This window comes from Neoarius graeffei, chromosome 12, assembly GCF_027579695.1.
Source record: "Neoarius graeffei isolate fNeoGra1 chromosome 12, fNeoGra1.pri, whole genome shotgun sequence".
In the NCBI taxonomy this organism is placed as follows: Eukaryota; Metazoa; Chordata; class Actinopteri; order Siluriformes; family Ariidae; genus Neoarius; species Neoarius graeffei.
Window position 1 is genome coordinate 55221714 of NC_083580.1, and position 25129 is coordinate 55246842.

Sequence of the window (25129 nt, forward strand, 5' to 3'; positions counted from 1 at the left end):
CTAGTAAAACTACATTGGCTATAATAATTTAAGTCTTTGGGATACTGACCATAAGGTTGTGAGTTCAAACCTTAGAACTGCTAATCTGTTGCTGTTGGATCTTTTTAAATTCTTAATTGTATCCTGTCTCAATTATAGTTGTTTATAATAATAGTAATAAAAGCAGCTGCCGAACGTATGAGGTTAAAATTCCAAATTTCAGGTCTTTCAAGAAGGACCTTAAGACATTACAATTTAAAATGTATTATTGTCATTTTTCAGATTTGTATCTCTAACATGCAAGCTACACTGTAAAACTAACAAAGACAACTCAACAGAAACAAACATTGTTTATTTCACTTTTCCTTTCACTTGGTCCATGACTACCTCATAAGTTTATCAACTTTGGTGAAGGTTTTACCCACTTTGCACAATCATGTCATGTTGTATATCCCTGCAAAGCTTGTTTCTGCCACTTGCTGTTATCTTTTATCATTGACCTGCATGTCAATTTATTTTATAAACAGTATAAACCTTACTAAATGTAATTTAAACATAATTAAAAAAATAATAATTTCTAAATATTCCTGTATTCCATACTGAAACCTGTTTCCAGATGACCTGCATTCATGGTCCTTCCTATCCCTAATTTGAAGGATGTCACAGGGGAATAGCTTGAAATGCTGATAATTTTTGAATATATTAGAAGTTATATAGGGAAACACAATTTAAAAATGAATGGTATCTTATTTAAACAAGAAAAATACACTGCCTGTCCAAAAAAAAAAGTTGTGCACACTAATTTTGTTAGACCATGTTTAGCTTTGATCATGGTGCATTCACTGTGGCATTGTTTCGACAACTTCATGCAACATAACGTTTATTTCCATCCAGAGTTGCATTAATTTTTCACCAAGAACTTGTCTTGATTGAGTGTGAATGGTTGTCTGTGTCTATGTGTCAGCCCTGTGATGACCTGGCGACTTGTCCAGGGTGTACCCCGCCTTTCGCCCTTAGTCAGCTGGGATAGGCTCCAGCTTGCCTGTGACCCTGTAGAAGGATAAAGCGGCTAGAGATAATGAGATGAGATGAGATGAACTTGTCTTGATGATGGGAGTTGAACCACTCTAAAGTCTGCTCCAGCACATCCCAAGCACTTTCACAACAGGGTTAAGATTAAGGTCAGGACTCTGTTGTGGCCAGTTCAGAAGGAGAAGAACCCTTTGTCACATGCACAGTGAAATTTGTTCTCTGCATTTAACCCATCTGAAGCAGTGAACACACACATGTGAGCAATGAGCACACACATACCCAGAGCAGTGGACAGCTCTACTACAGCAGCCAGGGAGCAGTTGAGGGCATTTCAGCCCAAGGCTGCCCCATGTTAACCTAAACACGTCTTTGAACTGTGGTGGAAACCAGAACACCCTGAGGAAACCCACGTAGATGTGGGGAGAACACGCAAACTCCACACAGAAAAGCCCCCCATCAGCCATTGGGCTTGAACCCAGAACCTTCTTGCTGTGAGGTGACAGTGCTAACCACTACACCACCATGCCACCCAAATTCACATGTGAAAATGATTCCTCATGCTTCCTAAGCGACTCTTTCATAATTTGAGCTCTAATTTCAGGGAACGAAAAAAATCCATTGATGGGATAACCTCATCATTCAGTACATTCAGGTACACTACTGTTCAAAAGTTTGGGGTCACCCAGACAATTTTGTGTTTTCCATGAAAAGTCACACTTTTATTTACCACCATAAGTTGTAAAATGAATAGAAAATATAGTCAAGACATTTTTCTGGCCATTTTGAGCATTTACGGTAATTGGCCCCACACATGTGATGCTCCAGAAACTCAATCTACTCAAAGGAAGGTCAGTTTTATAGCTTCTCTAAAGAGCTAAACTGTTTTCAGCTGTGCTAACATGATTGTACACGGTTTTCTAATCATCCATTATCCTTCTGAGGCAATGAGCAAACACATTGTACCATTAGAACACTGGAGTGAGAGTTGCTGGAAATGGGCCTCTATACACCTATGGAGATATTGCACCAAAAACCAGACATTTAGTAGAATTTAGCTAGAATAGTCATTTACCACATTAGCAATGTATAGAGTGTATTTCTGATTAGTTTAAAGTGATCTTCATTGAAAAGAACAGTGCTTTTCTTTCAAAAATAAGGAAATTTCAAAGTGACCCCAAACTTTTGAACGGTAGTCAGCTGACTTCATTTTATTCCCACATAACTTTGCTGAGCCTCATCCTGACTGACTGAAGTAAACACAGATCATAACAGTGCCTCCAGAGTCTTGTACAGTGGCCACTATGCATGATGGCTTCATGAGTTTCCCTCCTTACCCTGACGTGCACATCATTCTGGAATAGGCTAAATCTGGACTCATCAGCCCACATGATCATTTTCCATTGCTCTAGAGTCCCTAATGGGGCTTTTCCACTACCAACGGAGCTGAGTCGAGCTGAGTGGGGCTGAACCGTGCTGGCTGGAAGTGGGTGGACACATTGGGTGGAGTTAGCGAAAGTGGGTGGACGTCACGTGATGTCGTTAGGCGGCGCAAACAGTGACATCTGACCTTTTAAGCGGTAGTCTTACGACCTGGATAGTAAACAATAAACATGGAGGACATGGAGTCGTTAGTGTTGCTGGTCTTGGTGCTGTGGCTTGTTGTCACTGACAACGCCAACAGATACTGGCAAGAGCGTATAGATGAGGCGAGGCGCATAATTTTTGTCGTAATTCTTCCGGGTTTACGGTGTTTACAGATGATGGTTCCCAGCGTGCTCGCGGGGCGTGTGTGGGCATGTGAGGACACTCCTCCTCACCAATCAGTGCACAGGGGAGTGTCTCCTCACGCCCCTAGCCCCACTCGGCTCGATTTGGCTCACTTCAGCCTCACTGCAAAACCATGCGAGTTTTGGGTGCTGAGTAAGGCTGAAGTGAGCTCAGTCGTGCTGCTCTGAGGTAGTCGAAATGCGAGCCGTGTTGGGCTGAAGTGAGCTGAAAAAGGGTAGTGGAAAAGGCCCATAAGTTATCAGTTATGCTCCCTAGCAAACTGAAGCCTTTTCTTCCCATGAGCCTCACGAACAAGTAGTTTCCTTATAGCCACACAGCTGTTTAGTCCTAATCCTGTGAGTTCTTGTCACATTGTGTGTGTGGAAATGCTCTTAATTTCAGTATTAATATAGTTATGTGTTGGGGTGTCGTGCCATAAATCCGGGGACCCAGGTTCGATTCCGGCTCATTTCTTGTCTCTGCACTGTCCTATCCAATAAAGGTGGAAAAGGCCCAAAAAAATATATATAGTTATGCGTTCACAACTGTGGATTATTTTTTTTTTATGATTTGACTTCACCAAGGGCGGCATGGTGGTGTAGTGGTTAGCACTGTTGCCTCACAGCAAGAAGGTTCTGGGTTTGAGCCCAGTGGCCGACGGGGGCCTTTCTGTGTGAAGTTTACATGTTCTCCCTGGGTCTGCGTGGGTTTCCTCTGGGTGCTCTGGTTTCCCCCACAGTCTACAGACATGCAGGTTAGGTCTAAATTGACCATTAGTGTGAATTGTGTGTCTCTGTGCCCCTTTTCCACCAAAGCAGTCCCAGGGCTGGTTCGGGGCCAGTGCTTAGTTTGGAACCGGGTTTTCTGTTTCCACTGACAAAGAACTGGCTCTGGGGCCAGAAAAACCGGTTCCAGGCTAGCACCAACTCTCTGCTGGGCCAGAGGAAAGAACCGCTTACGTCAGCGGGGGGGCGGAGTTGTTAAGACCAACAACAATAACAAGACCGCGAAAGATCGCCATTTTTAAGCGACAAGAAGCAGCAGCTGTACAAACGCGAAGTCATCCATTATTATTATTGTTGTTGTTGCTGCTGCTGCTGCTTCCGTGTTGTTTTTGCTTCGATATTCGCGCTAAGGTTTATGCAAACGTAGCAACGTAACTGACGTATAGACCCCTTCGCATGTTTGTAAACAAACCGACCATTGCCAGGATACGCGCGCAGCCTGGACTCAGAAACAATGGCGCTGCCCATAGACCGGCATTATGAGCTGTCAGATTATGCAAAACAATTGTCGTTACAAGATCAAGAATGCTACATAAATAAGTTAACTCTAACAAGTGGACATCGCCTACCGGATCCGCGTTTAATTAAAGAGTGGACGGACGATGTTAGTAAGTTCCCTGGTATGCAATGGCCAGATATATACTCGTACCTTAATGACAAGACTTCAGTGTACACCCACAAAAAACTTCGTGCCTACAAGTCTTTAGACGCATATGATTATGTTATGTGCGGGCATGTACAGAACGTGTTTTACACTGAAATTGTTTTAATCAAATTATGCCAGTGATGTGATGGCAATGTGGCTTTAGCTACAACAGCAAATACCAACACTAAACAGCAATTTGCAGGAGGTAATGGCATGAAAGGAATGATAGTGTAAAGAGTGCAGCTAAGAGAAATCAGAGCTGCATAAAAAGCGAGAGGCAGAGAGCAGAAATGAAACTGAACGGGGCGGGAGCTAGGTTAGAGCAGTCAACGTAAGTTGGCATTTAGAGTGAGGGCACACAATTTTACCTTTCCATCCTTGCTTTAAAATTGTGATTTTCGGCATACACAAATAATGATGGCACAAAATCTGGACTGCTTGAGTCAAGCGAGACCTCTCCTACAAACAAAATTGCATGCAAAGCTAAGTTAACATGCTAACAATATTCATTACATTGTGTAACTATGACCCAGCTAATCAGACAAACGTTACCAAAGTATTTTGCTACATCAATAAACGAAGACTAGAAAGAATAAAAAAGAAAGATTTAATAAATAGCCTGATCTTACCTGTGATGAAGTGGGCGCTGCAAACCCGCGCATTTTTGATGGTGCTTTCATCCCAGTCTACACGTTTGATGGCTTATAGCCATAGACGTCGGCGATTTTTTTGGAATGGGTGAGATCCTGCTGGAATTCTGTACATTTTAACCCCATCACTGCTACGATTCTGACACCCGACAACACAACAACTAGGCATTTCTGAGTCTTTTTTGGGTCCAGGCTGCGCGCGCAATTTCTGCTTACGTATGAATGACGTTTACTGCGAAGGGGTCTATACAGCGACGTAATGACGTGGCTTCTCTTAGCACCGCAAGCTATGGAAAAGCAAACTGGTTCTCAGCTGGCTCGCGAGTTGAACAAGTTGTGAACCAGCACCAGCACTGGCCCCGAACCAGCCCTGGAACTGATTTGGTGAAAAAGAGGCATATGTGTCAGCGGTGCAATGATTTGGTGACTTGTCCAGGGTGTACCTTGCCTACAGTCAGCTGGGATGGGCTCCAGCTTGCCTGCGACCCTGCACAGGATAAGCGGTTACAGATAATGGAATGGACTTCACCAATAAGTAGTTTAGGTGATCTCTGATCATGGTCAGTCAAGGTTTTTTTTTCCGACTACGTTTCTTCCATGAAGTTGACAGTTCACAACTATCCTTCCAGGTTTTAATAATGCAGTGGACAGTTCTTAACCCAGTTCCAATAATTTCATCAATCTCCTTAGTTGCTTTCTTTGCTTGATGTAGGCCAATAATTTGACACTTCTGAAACACAGGAACATCTTTTCCACAACCATGGAATACATATTCAGACATGGTTGTTAAAGAAATGAGAAGGTATTCACTACATCAGTTAAAAGAATTGTCTGCTGAAACATATTAATCACTGTAGTAATTATCCAGTCGGCTGTTATTTGCTTATGTAATTAAAGCTAATAAAGCAGAAAAATACAGTTATGGAAAAAATAAATTGAGACCACTTTTAATGGTAAAAGTGGTCTCTCTCTCTATATTTTTTCATAGCTGTATTTTTTCTGCTGCAAATAACCAAACGGGCATCTAAGATGTAAAAGCCTTCCCCATGAGAGCGTCTTCATAATGAAATTAATATTAACAACATCCAAAGGTTAGATTTTTTTTATTTTATTGTGTAGAGAAAAAGTATTCACAATGATTAAAGTAGGGCTTGTTGGCATAGTCAAAATAAATGCATTTGAGGACAAAAACTTCAGATACAAAACAACTGGAAAATTTAATATCCTATCACAATGGTAATATTGTAACCTATGAGGTTTATCTAAGGTGCATTGACAGCTTTATGTAATACCCCAAATCGACTTGAAATATACGGAGAACCATGACCAGGATAAAGCAGATGAATTTTGATGTTCTGTTGTTTATGATCTGGATTGCACTTTTGACTCATCTTGGATAAAAGAGCTCTGCAACTTAGTCATCCCTTTATGAAAAAATCACATACATTTTGTGTGGGTCATATATGATTACATGAACAGGTGCATTTCAATGTGTTATGCACTGAAATTGCATGTGAAAGTTGTTAAGTAAACAAATCAAATGATCACAGATAATTATTAATATGAGAAAATTCATTCATTTTGTATACCGGTAGCATGTATCCCATTGTAAGCTGGAGGTGAGTTGGAGCCAATTCCAGCTGACACTGGGGGAGAGGTGGGGCACATCCTGGACACAGAGATACAGACAGGTATTCACACTCACATTCACACCTATGGGCAATTGAGAGTAGCCAGTTGAACTAATCTGCATTTCTTTGGACTGAGGGAGGAAACCCACACAGGCACAAAGAGAACTTACAAACTCCACACAGGAAAAACTCTGATCAACAGGCAGGTTTGAACCCAGAATCTGCTTACTATGAGGTCACAGTTCTAACCATTGCACCACTGTGGTGCCAAATATGAGAAAATTACATCTGAAAAATTAACAAATAAAACATGAAAATATATATTTATAATATAAATCAACATCTTGATTTACAGTATATAAATGAATATAAATATTCACATGTGAAAATAAAAAGATGTTATAAGGTGTGTAGAAAAATGTGTCAATGTGTTCATGTAACTTTTGCTGATGGATCTGTATATCACTGCTCTGCTTATCCACTCATCCACAGCTTGCGCAACATTATCTACAAACCCTGCTGCGTGCAGAGGTAATATATGTGAGGTGCCTGTTCTGGATCACTCATTGTACTGTTGTTTAAAACACGAGGTGCCTCTGTGTCTCAGAGAAAATCTGTTGCTCAATTGTATGGCTATCATCGGAAAAATAAGCTGGGATACTTCAAAGTGTTTGAGACTTGGCATTGTGGTGTACGAGCATGATTAACTGTTTCCAGGTTTGTGTTCAAAGGTGTACTTGCACACAGGTTGAGCTGGTTCTTGTCTCCTGATCCTAAATTGTAAATTCATAATCAAAACAGCAATAAGTCAAAAACAGTCCTGTCATGAAATACCTATACTCTGTGACAAATAAAGAGACCTTATTGCATTCCTTTAAGTTACAGACTTTTTATTGTGTAGAGAAAAATAATTATTGTATTTTACATAGTTAGCCGATTTGAAGATGGATAAAACAATGCACTAAAAATTTTACATGCATAAATGGTCAATCAAATTTTATATATATAAATGTGTGTGTAAAAGTGTAATATATACTCACCAATCAGCCATAAAATTAAAAACACTGACAGATAAAATTAATTACATTGATTATGTTGTTACAGGGCGGCACGGTGGTGTAGTGGTTAGCGCTGTCGCCTCACAGCAAGAAGGTCCGGGTTCAAGCCCCGTGGCCGGTGAGGGCCTTTCTGTGCGGAGTTTGCATGTTCTCCCCGTGTCCGTGTGGGTTTCCTCCAGGTGCTCCGGTTTCCCCCACAGTCCAAAGACATGCAGGTTAGGTTAACTGGCGACTCTAAATTGACCGTAGGTGTGAATGTGAGTGTGAATGGTTGAATGTGTCTATGTGTTGGCCCTGTGATGACCTGGCAACTTGTCCAGGGTGTACCCTGCCTTTCGCCTGTAGTCAGCTGGGATAGGCTCCAGCTTGCCTGTGACCCTGTAGAACAAGATAAAGCGGCTAGAGATAACGAGATGAGATGTTGTTACAGAGGGCAGCACAGTGCTGTAGTGATTAGCACCGTTGTCTCACAGCCAGAAGGTCCTGGGTTCGAGCCCAGGGGCCGGCAAGGGCTTTGCTGTGTGGAGTTTACATGTTCTTCCTGTGTCTACGTGGTTTTCCCCCACAGTCCAAAGGCATGCAGGTTAGGTTAATTGGTGGCTCTGAATTGACCATAGGTGTGAGTGTGAATAGTTGTTTGTTTCTGTGTCAGCCTGCGATGACCTGGTGACTTGTCCAGGGTGTACCCCACCTCTTGCCCATAGTCAGCTGGGCTAGGCTCCAGCTTGCCTGCAACTCTGTAGAACAGGATAATGGATGGATGTTGTTACAGTCAAGTCTATTTGTATAGCGCTTTTAACAATAAACATTGTCACAAAGCAGCTTTACAGAATTAGAACGACTTAAAATATGAGCTAATTTTATCCCTAATCTATCTCCAATGAGCATGCTTGTGGCGATGGTGGCAAGGAAAAACTCCCTCAGATGACATGAGGAAGAAATCTCGAGAGGAACCAGACTCAAAAGGGAACTCATCCCCATCCGGACAACATGACTATAACATTAACAGTCACAACAAAGTCATCTTCGTTGATGCTATAAACCCCCCACCAACGGAAACCTGAGCGCAAAACCGTTCACGACAACCATAGTCCCAAAGTCAGCAAGTCAACTGCAGTCCCCAGCCACAATAGCACCACTGCAAGAGTCCAGAGCGTACTCCAGGCGCAACCCCCAACTGTCCACATGGGGCCGCCCTCCACAGGAGCGATGCGATGAGACTCCAACCAGACACAGGGCACCAGGATGGATCAGGCAGGTCTGAGGAGCAGAAGAGGTCAGCATCTCGATCCCAGGACCAACATGTAACTCAAAGGGACAGATTTGGGGGGGGGGAAGAAAACATAGGTTGTTAGGTATGCCCAATGTCACCTGAATAAGTAGGAACAGTATATATATTGCACTGAGTACAAGCAGGGACTCCGGCAACTAACTATGACAGCATAACTAAAAGGCGAGAGCCAGAAGGTAACACAGGCATGAGGGAGCCCTGGGACATAAAGCAGCCAGCCACTACACCGTCAACAAATTTGAGAGAGCAAGTGAGTGGGGACTGACAGCATCCATACATCCCAGTTTACCAAAACACTCCATGTCTGAGGACCCTCCAGATCTACACCTTTACGTCATAAACACCGTAGCACCTGTCAAGGGGTGGGATATATTAGGCAGCAGGAGAACAGTCAGTTCTCAAAGTTGATGGAAGAATATGATGGAAGCAGAAAAAATGGGCAAGCGTAAAGATCTGAGTGACTTTGACAAGGGCCAAATTGGGATGGCTAGATGACCGAGTCTGAGCATTGCCAAAATGGGACATCTCGTGGGGTGTTCCTGGTATACAGTGGTTCATACCTAACAAAATGGTCCAAGGAAGGACAACAGGTGAACCGGTGACAGGGTCATGGGAGGCCAAGGATCATTGATTCGCATGGGGTACAAAGGCTAGCCCATATGGTCCAATTCCACAGAAGAACTATTGTAGCACAAACTGCTGAAAAAGTTAATGCTGGCTAAAACAGAATTTTTTCAGCAGTGTGTGCTACTATTTTCAATAGTTTTACTGACCAACTTAATTGTATTTTGTAAATATAGTAAACAAAGTTAGAATTTGATGTGTGCAACACACTCAAAAAAAAAGTTGGGACAGAGGCAAAATAAGACTGAAAACTTTATAGGATATTCAAGTAACATCATTTTGGAAAATTCCACAATAAGTAGATCAGTTGGTAACATGATTGGTTATAAAAGGAGAATGCACCAAAGGCTCAGTCTTTACCAGCAAAGATGGGTCATGGCTCCCTCTTTTGTGCCAAAATTGTTTGTCAATTCAAAAAGAACATTTCTCAACTCAAGAGTTTAGTTCTTTCAAAATCTCTAGTACATAATATTGTGAAAAGATTCAGGGAATTCTGAGATATCTCAGTGCATAAAGGGCAAGGTCAGAAACTACAGTTGAATATGTGTGACCTTTGAGCCCTCAGGTGGCACTGCCTGAGAAACCGTTATGCTAAAGTGACAAATATAGCCACATGAGCTTAGGAGTACATTGGAAAACCACTGTCACTTAACACAGTCCACCGCTGCATCCAGAAATACAACCTGAAACTGTATTACGCAAGGAGGAAACCATTCATCAATTACATGCAGAGACACCACCAATTTCTTTGGACCCGAACTCATCTTAGTTGGACCGGAAGACAGTAGAAACATGTGCTGTGTTCAGATGAGTCCACATTTCAGCTTGTTATCAGGAAAAACCGGACATCCAGTTCTCGGTGCCAAAAGTGAACACGACCATCCAGTTTGTTATCAGAGAAAGGTGTAAAAGCCAATGAAGGTATGGGGGTGCATAAGTACCCATGGCATGGGTGAGTTGCATGTGTGTGAAGGTGCCTACCATTGATATCTTGGGATTTTAGAGAAACATATTCATCACGACAATGCCTCTTCCCAGAAAGTCCATGCTTATTGCAGCAGGACAATGCCAGGCCTCATTCTGCACAGGCAACAACAGCATGGCTTTGTAGACACAGAGTGCGTGTGCTTGACTGGCTTGCTGCCGATCCATTATCTGTCTCCTATTGAGAATGTATGGTGCATCATGAAGATGAGAATCAGACGATGGTGATCACTGACTGTTGAGCAGCTGAAATCTTGTATCAAGCAAGAATGGACAAAAATTCCAAATGTAAAACTGCAACAATTAGTAACCTCAGATCCCATACAATTAAAAAATGTTATTCAAAGGAATAACACCATGACAATAATGCTTCTGTCCCAACTTTTTTTTTGAGTGTGTTGTTGGCATCAAATTCTAACTTTGTTTATATTTACAAAATACAATTACAGTGGTCAGTAAAACTATTGAAAATCTTTTCTGTGTCCATTTCCAGATGGAAAAATTCAAAAATGCAATAAAACCAAAAATCTGTGTGTATATATATATATATATATATATATATATATATATATATATATATATATACAACCCCGATTCCAAAAAAGTTGGGAAAAAGTACAAATTGTAAATAAAAACGGAATGCAATAATGTGGAAGTTTCAAAATTCCATATTCAATTCAGAATAGAACATAGATGACATATCAAATGTTTAAACTGAGAAAATGTATCATTTAAAGAGAAAAATTAGGTGATTTTAAATTTCATGACAACAACACATCTCAAAAAAGTTGGGACAAGGCCATGTTTACCACTGAGAGACATCCCCTTTTCTCTTTACAACAGTCTGTAAACGTCTGGGGACTGAGGAGACAAGTTGCTCAAGTTTAGGGATAGGAATGTTAACCCATTCTTGTCTAATGTAGGATTCTAGTTGCTCAACTGTCTTAGGTCTTTTTTGTCGTATCTTCCGTTTTATGATGCGCCAAATGTTTTCTATGGGTGAAAGATCTGGACTGCAGGCTGGCCAGTTCAGTACCCGGACCCTTCTTCTACGCAGCCATGATGCTGTAATTGATGCAGTATGTGGTTTGGCATTGTCATGTTGGAAAATGCAAGATCTTCCCTTAAAGAGACATCGTCTGGATGGGAGCATATGTTGCTCTAGAACCTGGATATACCTTTCAGTATTGATGGTGTCTTTCCAGATGTGTAAGCTGCCCATGCCACACGCACTAATGCAACCCCATACCATCAGAGATGCAGGCTTCTGAACTGAGCGCTGATAACATCTCGGGTCGTCCTTCTCCTCTTTAGTCCGAATGACACGGCGTCCCTGATTTCCATAAAGAACTTCAAATTTTGATTCGTCTGACCACAGAACAGTTTTCCACTTTGCCACAGTCCATTTTAAATGAGCCTTGGCCCAGAGAAGACGTCTGCGCTTCTGGATCATGTTTAGATACAGTGGCTTCTTTGAACTATAGAGTTTTAGCTGGCAACAGCGGATGGCACGGTGAATTGTGTTCACAGATAATGTTCTCTGGAAATATTCCTGAGTCCATTTTGTGATTTCCAATACAGAAGCATGCCTGTATGTGATGCAGTGCCGTCTAAGGGCCCGAAGATCACGGGCACCCAGTATGGTTTTCCGGCCTTGACCCTTACGCACAGAGATTCTTCTAGATTCTCTGAATCTTTTGATGATATTATGCACTGTAGATGATGATATGTTCAAACTCTTTGCAATTTTACACTGTCGAACTCCTTTCTGATATTGCTCCACTATTTGTCGGCGCAGAATTAGGGGGATTGGTGATCCTCTTCCCATCTTTACTTCTGAGAGCCGCTGCCACTCCAAGATGCTCTTTTTATACCCAGTCATGTTAATGACCTATTGCCAATTGACCTAATGAGTTGCAATTTGGTCCTCCAGCTGTTCCTTTTTTGTACCTTTTAACTTTTCCAGCCTTTTATTGCCCCTGTCCCAACTTTTTTGAGATGTGTTGCTGTCATGAAATTTCAAATGAGCCAATATTTGGCATGAAATTTCAAAATGTCTCACTTTCAACATTTGATATGTTGTCTATGTTCTATTGTGAATACAATATCAGTTTTTGAGATTTGTAAATTATTGTATTCCATTTTTATTTACAATTTGTACTTTGTCCCAACTTTTTTGGAATCGGGGTTGTATATATATATATATATATATATATATATATATATATATATATATATATATATAATATGGTGCTGTGCAAAAGTCTTAGGCACCCTATTTTTTCATACAAACTTTGTAATAGATTTCTGTTTTATGACTTCTACAGAGTTCCAAACGTTCATTTTCCAGCACAAAATTAAATGTTACCATAAAAACTTTGTATCTGAGCAACATATTACATGAGAGAACATTTTTCAGATTAAAAAAGAAAACATAATGAAGGCTACTGGGTTTTGCTGCAAAAATAAGAAGCAAGTGTGACAGTCAAAGTGTCCAGAAGAACTGTGGCTGGTTCTGCAAGATACTCAGTAAAACCTACAGCTCATAAAAACGTACAGCTCATCGTTATAAAACTGCAACAATTGTACCTAAGACTACTTTTTTTTTGAAGCAAAAGATCGTCTCACACCAAATATTGACTTTTTTTCATTTATTATGGCTTACTGCTGTTTATAGTCTATATTTTTTTTTATATCAAAACATTTCATTTAATTATTTTTAAGCTATTTTTGGTCTACAGCATTTCTTTACATGTGCCTAAGACTTTTGCAGAGTACTCTGTCTGTGTGTGTGCATGCATGTGTGTGTGTGTGCGTAGTGGTTAGCACGTCACAGCAAGAAGGTATTGGGTTCGAGGTCTGTGGCCAACGAGGGCCTTTATGTGTGGACTTTGCACATTCTCACCATGTCTGCGTGGGTTTCCTTCAGGTGCTCCAGTTTCCCCCACTATCCAAAGACATGCGGTTATTTTGACTGGCTACTCTAAGGCTACGTTTACATTACGTCGAATCAGCGGCTCATCAGATTAACGTTCTTAAAATGATTCGCGTTTACACTAAAACCGTTAGCCGTGCACACAGCAACGCCAATACACGGATACGCTCGGCTCCGCAGGCATCCTGCGCTCCAAATCACTCCGCCCTGAACAGCGAGTGCCCTCTGGAGGGTGCGCACTCCAGCCTTGCGCAGCTCACACAGCGCGCAAGTGAAGTGCACAAGCCACGATTCGGGACTGAGCCGCTGTGTGTGAGATCCCAGCGCATATCACTTACTACTTGCAAGTGGAAGGATGGCAAGCCTAAAAACAATCATAACTACACAATGGGCAGTATTTGCATCAGTATTTGCAGTATTTTCATACTTTTATACTCTTTAATGAAAGGTGATACAAGGCGGAAGTCCGCGCCGTTTTTCAGCAGTCGCGTCACATGACCATCGCCAGCGAATCAGGAAGGTGGATGTCACAGTGACGTTGTCCAATGAGACGCCAGCTAGAGCTCAGCACAGCGTATCCACGTATTTTGAATGTTTACACAGCACCGGAGCTGACACGATCTGGATTGAATACGTGGACGCTGGCGGATTCCCATTTCCAGGCGTTTCCAGGCAGTTTAATGTAAACGGACAGTGCATCCGCGAAGAAAACGAGACAGATACGGTCTAGTGTAAACGTAGCCTAAGGCTACATCCACACGACAACGGCAATGAGATTTTTTTTTTTAAATATCGGGTCCACATGGGCAACAGATCAGTAAAATATCAGGTTCATATGGCAACGCAACGCTTGCTGAAAACGATGCAATACACATGCCACACCACTACGTGCGCTGTAAGACGGTCCCATCAGAGACACCAGAACAATAGAAGTAGACGCATGCGCATAACTGCGCATGCGCACAGTGACTATCCCTGTCACTGTCACATGCACACACTTTCTCACTCCCTATCCTATGGATATAGTCCCTTTAAATCACGTGCTCGTTTTTTGAATGGAGACGCGGAAAGAGGAATGAACGGGGGTAGATGGAAGCTGGTACGCCAACATTCTGATATCCTCCAGAATTCTTTAATGGTCCGGAATAAATTGAATGCTACACGTTGATGGATTACTTTGTTCTTCTACGCCCTTTTTGAGGAATGTATTGTCGGACTTAAACCAACATCTGAAGAGGTGAGATCACTCCTTTTTTCCCCTATTTTTGCTGGCAGGATTGACTCTGCCCTAAGGGCTATTCTCTCTCTCTCTCTCTCTCTCTCTCTCTCTCTCACTTTGCACCATTACACAATAAATATTCACAGTGAAAATATTTTGTAAGCGTGTTTCATGAACCAAGTTATAGGATTTGTTGACAACTCGCATCGAGTTCGTTACACTTCTACCCGGCGTGAAGCACATGTGGTTGTGACATCATCGTAAACAAATCAGTTCTACTCATCCAGAAGACTTCGCAACGGCTCCGTTGCCAGATTTTTTCACTCTGGAACCCGTTCTCAAAAGATTTCGTTTTGGGGCACCCAAAACGCCAGTGCCGTGTGGATGCCAGGCCGAAACGATAAACAATTTTATCAGATTCACCTGAATCCATTGTCGTGTGGACAGGGCCTAAATTGCCCATCCAGTAGAAGGCAATGGGAAACCACTACTGTAATTCTTCTCTAGAAAACAGACCTGCCATTAGGCAGAACACTAAAGAAGAAGAATATATAGTGGCATGCAAAAGTTTGGGCACCCTTGCTGAAAATCTCTGTTACCGTGAATAGTTAAGTGAGCAGAAGATGAACTGATCACCAAAAGGCATAAGGGTAAAGATGACACATTTCTTTAATATTTTCCACAAGATTACATTTTTATTTCCATCATTTACAGGCGTAAAATACCAAAAAATGAAAAGGACCTGAAGCAAAAGTTTGGGCACCTGACATGGTCAGTACTTAGTAACACCCCCTTTGGCAAGTATCACAGCTTGTAAACACTTTTTTGTAGCCAGCTAATAATCTTTCAGTTTTTACCTGGGGGATTTTAGTGTATTTGTCCTTGCAAAAGGCTTCTAGTTCTACAAGTTTCTTGGGCTGTCTTGCATGCACTGCTCTTTTGAGATCTATCCACAGATTTTCAATGATGTTTAGGTCAGGGAACTGTGAGGGCCATGGCAAAACCTTCAGCTTGTGCCTCTTGAGGTATTCCATTATAGATTTTGGGGTGTGTTTTGGATCATTGTCTTATTGTAGGACCCATCCTCTTCTTAACTTCAACTTTTTTACAGATGGTGTGATGTTTGCTTCCAGAGTTTGCTGGTATTTATTCGAATCCATGCTTCCCTCGACCAATAAAATGTGCCCTGCGCCACCAGCTGCAACACAACCCCAAAGCATGATCGATCCACCCCCATGCTTCAGAGTTGGAGAGGTGTTCTTTTCCTGGAATTTGGCACCCTTTTTTCTCCAAACATACCTTTGCACATTGTGGCCAAAAAGTTCTCTTTTGATTTCATCAGTCCACAGGACTTGTTTCCAGAATGCATCAGGCTTGCTTAGATGTTCATTTGCAAACTTCAGACACTGAATTTTGTGGCTCGGGCACAGGAAAGGTTTTCTTCTGATGACTCTCTCAAAAAGGTCATATTTGTTCAGGTGTCGCTGCATAGTAGAACAGTGCACCACCACTCCAGGGTCTGCTAAATCTTTCTGAAAGTCTTTTGCAGTCAAACAGGGGTTTTTATTTGCCTTTCTAGCAATCCAACGAGCAGTTCTTTCAGAAAGTTTTCTTCATCTTCCAGACCTCACCTTGATCTCCACTGTTTCTGTTAACTGCCATTTCTTAATAACATTACAATCTGAGGAAACAGCTACCTGAAAACAATTTGCTATGTTCTTGTAGCCTTCTCCTGCTTTGTGAGCATCAATTATTTTATTTTTCAGAATGCTAGGGAGTTGCTTAGAGGAGCCCATGGCTGTTGATTTTAGGGACAAGTTTGAGGAGTCAGAAAATTTATACAGCTTTGAAATCTGCATCATCTGACCTTTCCTAATTAAGAATTTGAACAAGCCACAGCTCAATAAGCTAATTAAGGTCTGGAACCTTGGTAAAAGTTACCTGAGAACTCAAATGTATTGGGGTGCCCAAACTTCCGCTTGGTGTTCCTTTTCTTTTTTCACTCTCCAATTGTACAAAACAAAAATAATATACAAATCTTGCATAAAACACTGAAAATAAATATCTTTACCCTTATGCCTTTTGGTGATCAGTTCATCTTCTGCTCACTTAACTATTCACAGTAACAGACATTTTCAGCAAGGGTGCCCAAACTTTTGCATGCCACTGTATGTATGTATATATATATATATATATATATATATATATATATATATATATATATATATATATATGTATGTGTGTGTGTGTGTGTGTGTGTGTGTGTGTGTAAATATAAACTCATTCTGAATTTGATGCCTGTAACATATTCCAAAAACAGTTGAGACAGGGGCATGTTTACCACAATGTTACATCACCTTTTAACAATACTCAGTAAGAACTGAGGACAGCAATTATTGAGATTTTGAAAGTGCAATTCTTTCCCATTTGTACTTGATATACAGTATAACTTCATTTGCGCGCGCGCACACACACACCTATATATATATATATATATATATATATATATATATATATATATATATATATATATATATATATATATATAGTTGTGGTCAGATGTTTACATACAGTGACCAATATTTGGGCTTTCAGTAATTTCTTTGAACTGTTCTTTTTCTGTGGCAGAATATACAGCATACAACTTTAATAACAAAAAAACACTAGAATTCGGTGCACAAGTTTTAATTCCCTTTGGGTTTTCTGAAATCAACATTGGGTCAAAAATATACATACTGCACACCTAATATTTGGGTAAAATGTCTCTTCACAAGATTCACCTTGACCAAACATTTTTGTTTACCATGAACAAGCATCTGGCAGAATTCTGGTTGGATATTTCATGACTCTTCATGGTAGAATTGTTAGAGTTCAATTAAATTTGTTTTTTTTTCTTGGCATGGACTTGACTTACAAGCACGGTCCATAAATTTTCAATAGGGTTGAAGTCAGGACTTGTTTTAAGCTTAATGTTAGCCTGCTTTATCCTCCACAACCAGCTCTAATATGTGTTTGGGTTCATTGTCCTGTTGTAACTCCCAAGTCCCAAGTCGTCTTCAATTTTCTGATGGTTTATGCTGAAGAATTCTGAGGTAGTCCTCCTTCTTCGCTATTACATCCTCTTTGTGCAATGAACCGGTTCCACTGGCAGCAAAACAGCCCCAGAGCATGATGATCCTATCACCACCAGCTGGTACAGTGTCCCTCTGGACATGGTGGTCATTGTGGCCAACAACTCAATCTTTGTCTCATCTGACCATACAGCTATCCTCCAGAAGACTTTTTCTTTGCCTGTGTAGTCAGCTTCAAACTTTACTTAAGCTTGAAGGTGTCAATTTTGGAGCAGGGGGTTATTTCTTGGATAGCAGCCTCTTAGTCCATAGTGATCTGACCTGTAGACAGTGATCCATCAGCTTGCAATTCATGGCAGGGCTGTGCCATGGTGGTTCCCAGGTTGTTCCTGACCATCCAAACCAACTTCCTTTCAGCTGAGGGTGACAGTTTGGGTTTTCTTGAAGGAAAGTGGCTTGGCAAAGTGACAACACCTCACAATAACTTGGATACAATTGTTTGAACTGATCTTGAAAAGTTGTTTAGAAATGGCTCCAAGAGACATTCTGGTGTTGTGTATATCTCCGCATTATTAAATTCAAACTGACCTCAAGCTATCTGCAAAGCCATTAAATATGAAAGAGTTTTATTGCAGTAGATTTGCTACAATGCAATTTTGATCAAAATATGACCTAAATTAACATCTTGGCATATCTGTAGTGTATCTGTAGTTCTTGGGTATTTTAGTTTATTAAATATACTCCTCATGTTTTGGAATAATTCTCCTATTTACAGTTAATACCTCATGGCTTTTTTTCTTTATGCTGCTTTACAGATATAGGAAAATAATTAATGATGGGGTGGTGTCATGCAGCCCAATACAAAACACTGTTGTTACTGTTACCACCCTGAAGTTGACTATTTTCATATCACATTCTGAAGCGTTGTATTCCTCTTATAGTACAGCTATTTTCAATAACATGTCACAGGTTTTCTCCATCTAGAGTTACATTTGTTCCACATTTGTTGTGATGTTCCATATTTGTTCTAGAACATCAGCAAATTAAGTTAGTACCTGTTATAAGGTATATTGTAGTAGCTGTAAACCAGCCTCACCAGCCTCTCTTTTGAAATAACTACAGTAAAATTTTACTAACTACAATTTTAAAAATTATTGTTGCTTTGTTACATAAACTCACATAAACAATTAATCCAGGTTTCATATTTAAAAAAACTGAACTTGCTTCCTCCAGAATCCTTTTATATTAGAGAGCAGTGTTTTCTTTAGCATCAACAAAATGATAATAAAACACTAATAAAACACAAATAACACTGAATTATGATTAATTCCTAAAATCCCTCTCATTCTGTGCAAGCAACTCTGCAAAGTAAATCATTGTATACTGATTGAAAACAGATTTTTTACACATGGTATTCTGACTTTGTGATATAATCACATGTGGCATGAAGATTTGTCTCTGTCCAAATTGGAAAATATGTATGACATGTCTTGGAAAAGTGGGAGCCTATCTTACTTCTGGGATTCTGGTAGTGCAGTGTCACAGGCTATTTTGGGGTGTGCATGGGAGGGTGTTTGATCTCCACATCTGGAACACTCTTTGCAAATCCAAAGTTCAAAGGTACTTTATTGTTTTGATCAAAAAGTGAAGTTTTTAGATGGTTTATGAATATAATCAGAAAGCATGCATGAAAGTTCTGATTGCGCCTCAAACACTTCGGTTCTCATTCATCAATGTGTCAGTATGAGTGGGATGTCCATTCATCATAATCCTTTTGATATGACATTTATATGGAAAATTGTGGGTTGGTTTTCCATGCTTTTCCTGGCATATGCTAAACAAACAACTTTCCCTCTTTTTAGTACAATTAAGCCACTAATTTGCAATACAACTGACAGCATTTTTTGTATATTCAACCAAATGTTCCCCCTTTTCTCCATCACTTTATTAAATTTGAGTGTTCTTCTGTGACTAACAGTGGGGTTTATGCTGAAGTGTTCCTGACATGTAGCTCGCTACCTTCTGTACTTCCTTGGCATGAATTTGATCACCAGCTGAAACAACCAGGGCCTGATTTAATGAAGCAGTGTGAGAGAACGTACCCAAAACAGCACTCAAAAGATTTCGGAAGTATTTTGATGGCATTCATTTGAAGGTTCCTTAAGCTATAAAAGCAAACACATCCGAGTTAATTGCCTTATAGCCCTGGTTTGACACCCTTTGAGTCAGAAGGCCATCGAACCGATTTGCAATGCTTCAGTTCCTCGATGTCTGTGAGGCACTACAGAGTTCAGTAGCTCAGGGCCCAAATTTTTACATGCTTATCCACAGTTTTCTTAAACACAACACTGTACACTCAAAGACAAAAACCCTCTTTGATTTTTGGATAGTCAGTGGTTTGTAGCTTCCTAAAAGCTACAAATCCTTGAAATTCCTACTTTAAACCCTTGATGAAACATGATATTGTTACCCTTGTGGAAATTCACATATATTTCAAGAGATCATAATATTTTTGCATGTGATTATATAAGTCATATGTGATCACATATGAAGGTGCATTTCCTTGTATTATGCTGTAGTGCAGTGGGTAGCATTGTTGCCTCATAGAACCGGGGTCCCTGGTTCTGTCCTTGGCTCAGGTTATAGTCTGTGTGGGTTTCCTTTGGGTTCCCTACTCACAAAAACATGGCAGTAGTTGGATTAGTTATACTTAATTGCCCCTAAGTCTTAAAGTGTTTATGGTGTTCTTTGAAGGGTTGGCATCCTATCCAGTGTGTACTCCCACCTCACACCCAGTGTTTCTGGGATAGCCTTCAATGTGACCCTGACCTGGATAAAGCGGATACTGAAGATGAATGTCACATATATTGTTTTTTACTTTTAGGTTTTCTCTCTTTATCATTGCTATAGCAACGGATATGTCAGTATTGTTAGGTCTGCTGCTGTTGAATGTCTTAGTAAAGGAAGGGAGAAATCCTTCATTTTTATGGTATAGCACAATAAATAGCTTGGATGGTGATTTAGTGACTGTGTTGAGCCTACATGCTGCAAGACTGTAAACACTGTTGAACAGATCATTTATTTTCCTCCTGATGAGCATGTCTTTGATATTTTTGACTTGTTTGTGTGAAGTTTAATTGAGATAACTGAACTACCTTTTCTGAACATTTCTGTCATAATGTTTAGAAACACAACACATTTCCCACACTCAGATATTAAGGTGCAATTAAAAACCTTTCTCCATGTAGATTTAAGTCTTTAACATGGATATAACACTGGTAGTAAGGTTGAGCAGGAACTCTCACGCAGAGCACTGACCCTTCTGCTTGATTTATACCCACTGACTGCCCCCAGCTGTTCAAATTGCCAGAGCCAAGACTAAGCATGCATAAAGGAATTGGCCAAATGCTATTTAGAGGGAATTCAAAACCAACCTCCGTCCAACGATGAAAGGACCATACAGATGCCAAAGATGGCAATGCTTAAAATCAAGTTTGTGCTCCAGCAGCAAGTGTTGAACTCTGTGGGAAATGTGGCAGAACGTTCCAAACTCATCAAACTAAATATAACACAGTTTAAAAAAAAACAAAAAACATATAATATTAGATTCTTTCTCAGGCTTTAGGGTATAAACTTTTCATTTTTAATATTTTAAACAATGTATTAATTAAATACATTGCATTAAATACACACACTGAGAAGAGTATAATAGACTAAAATCAAATATCTACCAGTCACTTGAAAACCAAACTTATTAGAGTTGAGCATTGCATTACATCATGAGGTCTCATCAGTGAAATAATAAGAATTATGTGTGATAAACTAATACACACACAAAGGCAGATTAAACAACTTTTGTGTTTTCAAATTTTGTGAAATATTTCGTCCTTAATGCTCTACTGGCTTCATGCCATGTTTCCTCTGAATACTAAACACAGTAAACAGAACAATCTGTTGAACCTAAAGTCTCTAAACTTATAGTTCTATGTTCCTTTGTATAATCTGTCCTGCTTGTGTAATGTGTGCTTAGTCTAGCTACTTTTAGTTTCTTCTACAAAGACATTTCAGATGAAAAAAAAGGATACCAGAATAAATACACGTAAGCTTGTTCACATTCATTCCACCCGTGATTGTATTTCACAGGCACATTCTCAATCACTTCTGATGATGCGTTACAGATGTGTCAGAGAAGTGGGCTGAAATATATCAGCTCAAATGGAGATCAAATCTAGGGGGTATTTCACTCTGTATAATCATCTGACATGACTGTCACTTATAAACTGCATGAATCTACAGTCTGGGCTCAAAAGTGATCAGGTGCTTCTTCATACCATCTCACAACTGCTGGTGGTACCATTACGCTCGATTCCACAAAAGTCCAAAATAATCCACCTTATCATATTTGTTAACAGCAAATATTCTGCTGTGGATGCCAAAAGTAAAACCTTAAATTGATGTCTTTAATATATATATATATATATATATATATATATATATATATATATATATATATATATATATATTTTGTGTGTGTGTGTGTGTGTGTGTGTGTGTGTGTGTGTGTGTTTCTGTAAAAAATATTTTTTTCCTTCAGTGAGGGCTTGACCTATTTATACCAGCCTGGAGCACAGAGTCTCCCTCTGACTCACTCTGGAGTGAACAAATTGCCAGAAAGTGCCAAATCCAACAGCCAGCAAAAATAATTCACAGCTTTATTGTGTGACCATTAAAGTATTCAACTGAGGGGCTTCTGTTGCAAAATATTTTGTCAGGCCTTCAGTGAGAGATGAGCAGCACTGTCTGGCACTATGTGTGAGTCCAGGACAATGACTCATTGTGCTCAGGGAGGGAGGGAAAGTGGGCTTTTGGGGTTCAGAAAAAAGGGAAAGTGGATCTTACTCTTTGAACTTCTCCAGTCTGGGTCCATGGCCAGGCCCAGTTCACTGTGAACAAGCATGGATTATCCTCCACCTGGTGACCTGAACAAGACTGTCGACAAGCAGCTGACAGGCCATGTCCTCACCAAACCTTGGCTTGGCTGCAGAATGCCATCTCCATTAAACTAACAATCCTCTGAGAATTTGTTATTGAAATCATGTCAGTTGCCTCTGCCATGAAAATTTCACTGTACTGTGATGTACCACAACAGGTGGCTAAATGTCTGCTCATTTGGTAAACTTCACAAATACTAGATTTATTTGTGATTGCATGGTTAAAATAAGGCAGTCATATGTCTTAACAAGGCCTGTCCTGTTCTGTATTCTTGGAAAATTCTGACCAACATTTATATCAAATTAACTGAGCTGTCTTGTTGTACTTATGCTGTTAGACTACCACAACCCTTGGGAAAACAAACTATAACACTGTAGCACAGGCCAAAATTTTAGAGGAGAGCAAGTAAGAGCCACAAATCCTAAAAATCCTGAAGTGCCTTCAATGGTTCATTGTCCAGCCAGAACAGCTTATGTAAGAACACTTGTCTGTGGTCAAAAGTTCTCGCATTTAATTTCTCTACTAAGGTATAAAATTTTCTGTGCATACAGACATAATGTACTTATTTATACATGTTTCCATTTCAGTCAAAATGGCATCTCTTTTTAATTACAATAAATATTAACATTCTTTTTAGCATTAAAATTATTTAATGGGTGTATAACTAATGACAGTGATAAAACTGTGGCCTACATCAACTTTATAAAAGCATCCTGGCCAATAATCTGCTTACATTCTTACTTATACTTCTCTTTAATTACTGTACAAATACAGTGATTGCTTTGTTTGAATCACAGCCACAAGTTTTTGCTTAATAAAAAAAGTAATTTTCCATACTTCAATTTTTTCCCATACTTGCTTCAGAACTGAGACATCTGTATGTGTTTACTTTCCTTTCTGTATTTTGACAAGACCACACTACTGACTTCACTCCAGTTCAAGGCCTCTACAAAAGCTACATCACATATGGGACAGCAAAGATCTTTGCCAGTATCTGTTTTTCCACTAAAACACACTGTTTGTGTTCTGTTTTGTGTTCTGATAATAAAAGAGGTGTTGGACGCTGAGCTGATACACTGTTCCAGAGCAGAGAGGACACTTGGAAGACTAAGATGTGCAAAGAATGTCCAGCTGATCAGGGTTTAAGTACTTCACTACCTCCTTAATGCCATCTTCACAGGTCCTGTTCCTGCTGAAGTCTTTCTCTTTGTCTTCTTCCTCTTTAAACTTTCTCCAAACATCTAAAGGAAAAAATACACACACACTATAACACTAAATTACTGTTTTGTGATTGTGATAAAGAACTTAAAAACCTGAAGAAATGAAGATAAATAAGGGGGGAAAAGATAAAGAAACAGCTTTAAGACTGACTGTTATTAAGCTCTGAGAGTGGAGACTTTTTCCAAAAATCTATCCTTCAGGAAAACTTTAAACAATTACACGCTTTTTTAAAATTCACTTATGTGGAGCAACTGCCATACAAATCCATTAGTAAATTATGTTATTCGAATGAATGAATTAATATAAATATGTGGTTTGCCTTAATGTGTTAATTAATCAACACTTTTGACCAGCCAGAATAGAGATTAATTGGTCTGACATTAAAATAATCTACACCGCCATGAAAGACATGGCTTTGTGACAAGCTTGCTTAGTGAGACAATATCTATATAAATAGGAAATCATGTAATGTCTTTACATTTTAAACAAAAAAATGTTCAATTTCCTTTTGTATACTGCTGTCTGTTTTTTTTCTGCCCTAACTTGCAAGTGCACCAAATAAGCCCCAAATGTTCCACTTTACTACACTTTTTGTAAACGTTTACAATGCACTTGTACATGCAGTTCATCTGTATGTGTGTATGTGATTCCTCTTGCAAACCATTTCTTATCTCTTAATCCCTTCAGACACAAGGAAAAATGCTATGGAACTTCATGCTATGCAACTTCATGTGTACAATTGTACACATTATGTCCAAAGGGGTTAACTTTATCTGTATTATATTTCAAAGTACATGACATTTTTTCCACACATGAATATACTGTACCTATAATACAGAATTAACAAAATAACAATAAAGAAGAAAGGAGGAAAATGATATGAAAACTCACCCTCATCTAATGTAGTCAGTAGAATATAATTCTCTGGATGTTTTACAAGGTCCTTTTTTTGGACATCACCAGTTTCCATCAAATGTAGTACTCCTGGAAATATTAAAAATTGGTTGCTTTGAACATAGCTTTGAGTTTCTACTGTTGTCTCTAATTTATTTAAAAGTTAACACAATATCAATGACTACTAAAGGAATAGGTCAGTAAAAAAAAAAAATCAAATGTGCATAATTTCCCCCTCTAAATAGGTTTGGTGTATTCATTTACTTCTTTATTATTGCTTTATATCTATAAGGCTAATGTAGCTAACCAGTAACAGAAATCTATTACCTTGTTTACACTTGGACATCATG

General features: G+C 39.7%; 1 protein-coding gene across 5 annotated transcripts in view; it reads right to left on the reverse strand.

The window, feature by feature from the left end:
• Positions 1-6011: 6011 nt before the first annotated feature.
• The window catches only part of chrdl2 (chordin-like 2), a 49421-nt gene continuing 30303 nt past the window's right edge, over positions 6012-25129 (reverse strand). The window contains exons 10-13 of one of the 5 annotated variants that reach the window (XM_060936053.1): positions 24777-24869; positions 23823-23905; positions 6449-6528; positions 6012-6283 (exon numbers count right to left, since the gene is read on the reverse strand). In XM_060936053.1, the coding sequence (XP_060792036.1) occupies positions 6274-6283; positions 6449-6528; positions 23823-23905; positions 24777-24869 (266 nt within the window). In that variant the 3' untranslated portion in view covers positions 6012-6273. Of the gene's footprint in view, positions 6529-8246; positions 8286-21145; positions 21194-23092; positions 23906-24776; positions 24870-25129 lie in introns of those variants that run through there. The other 4 variants (XM_060936052.1, XM_060936056.1, XM_060936055.1 and 1 more) reach the window with 4 other exon arrangements.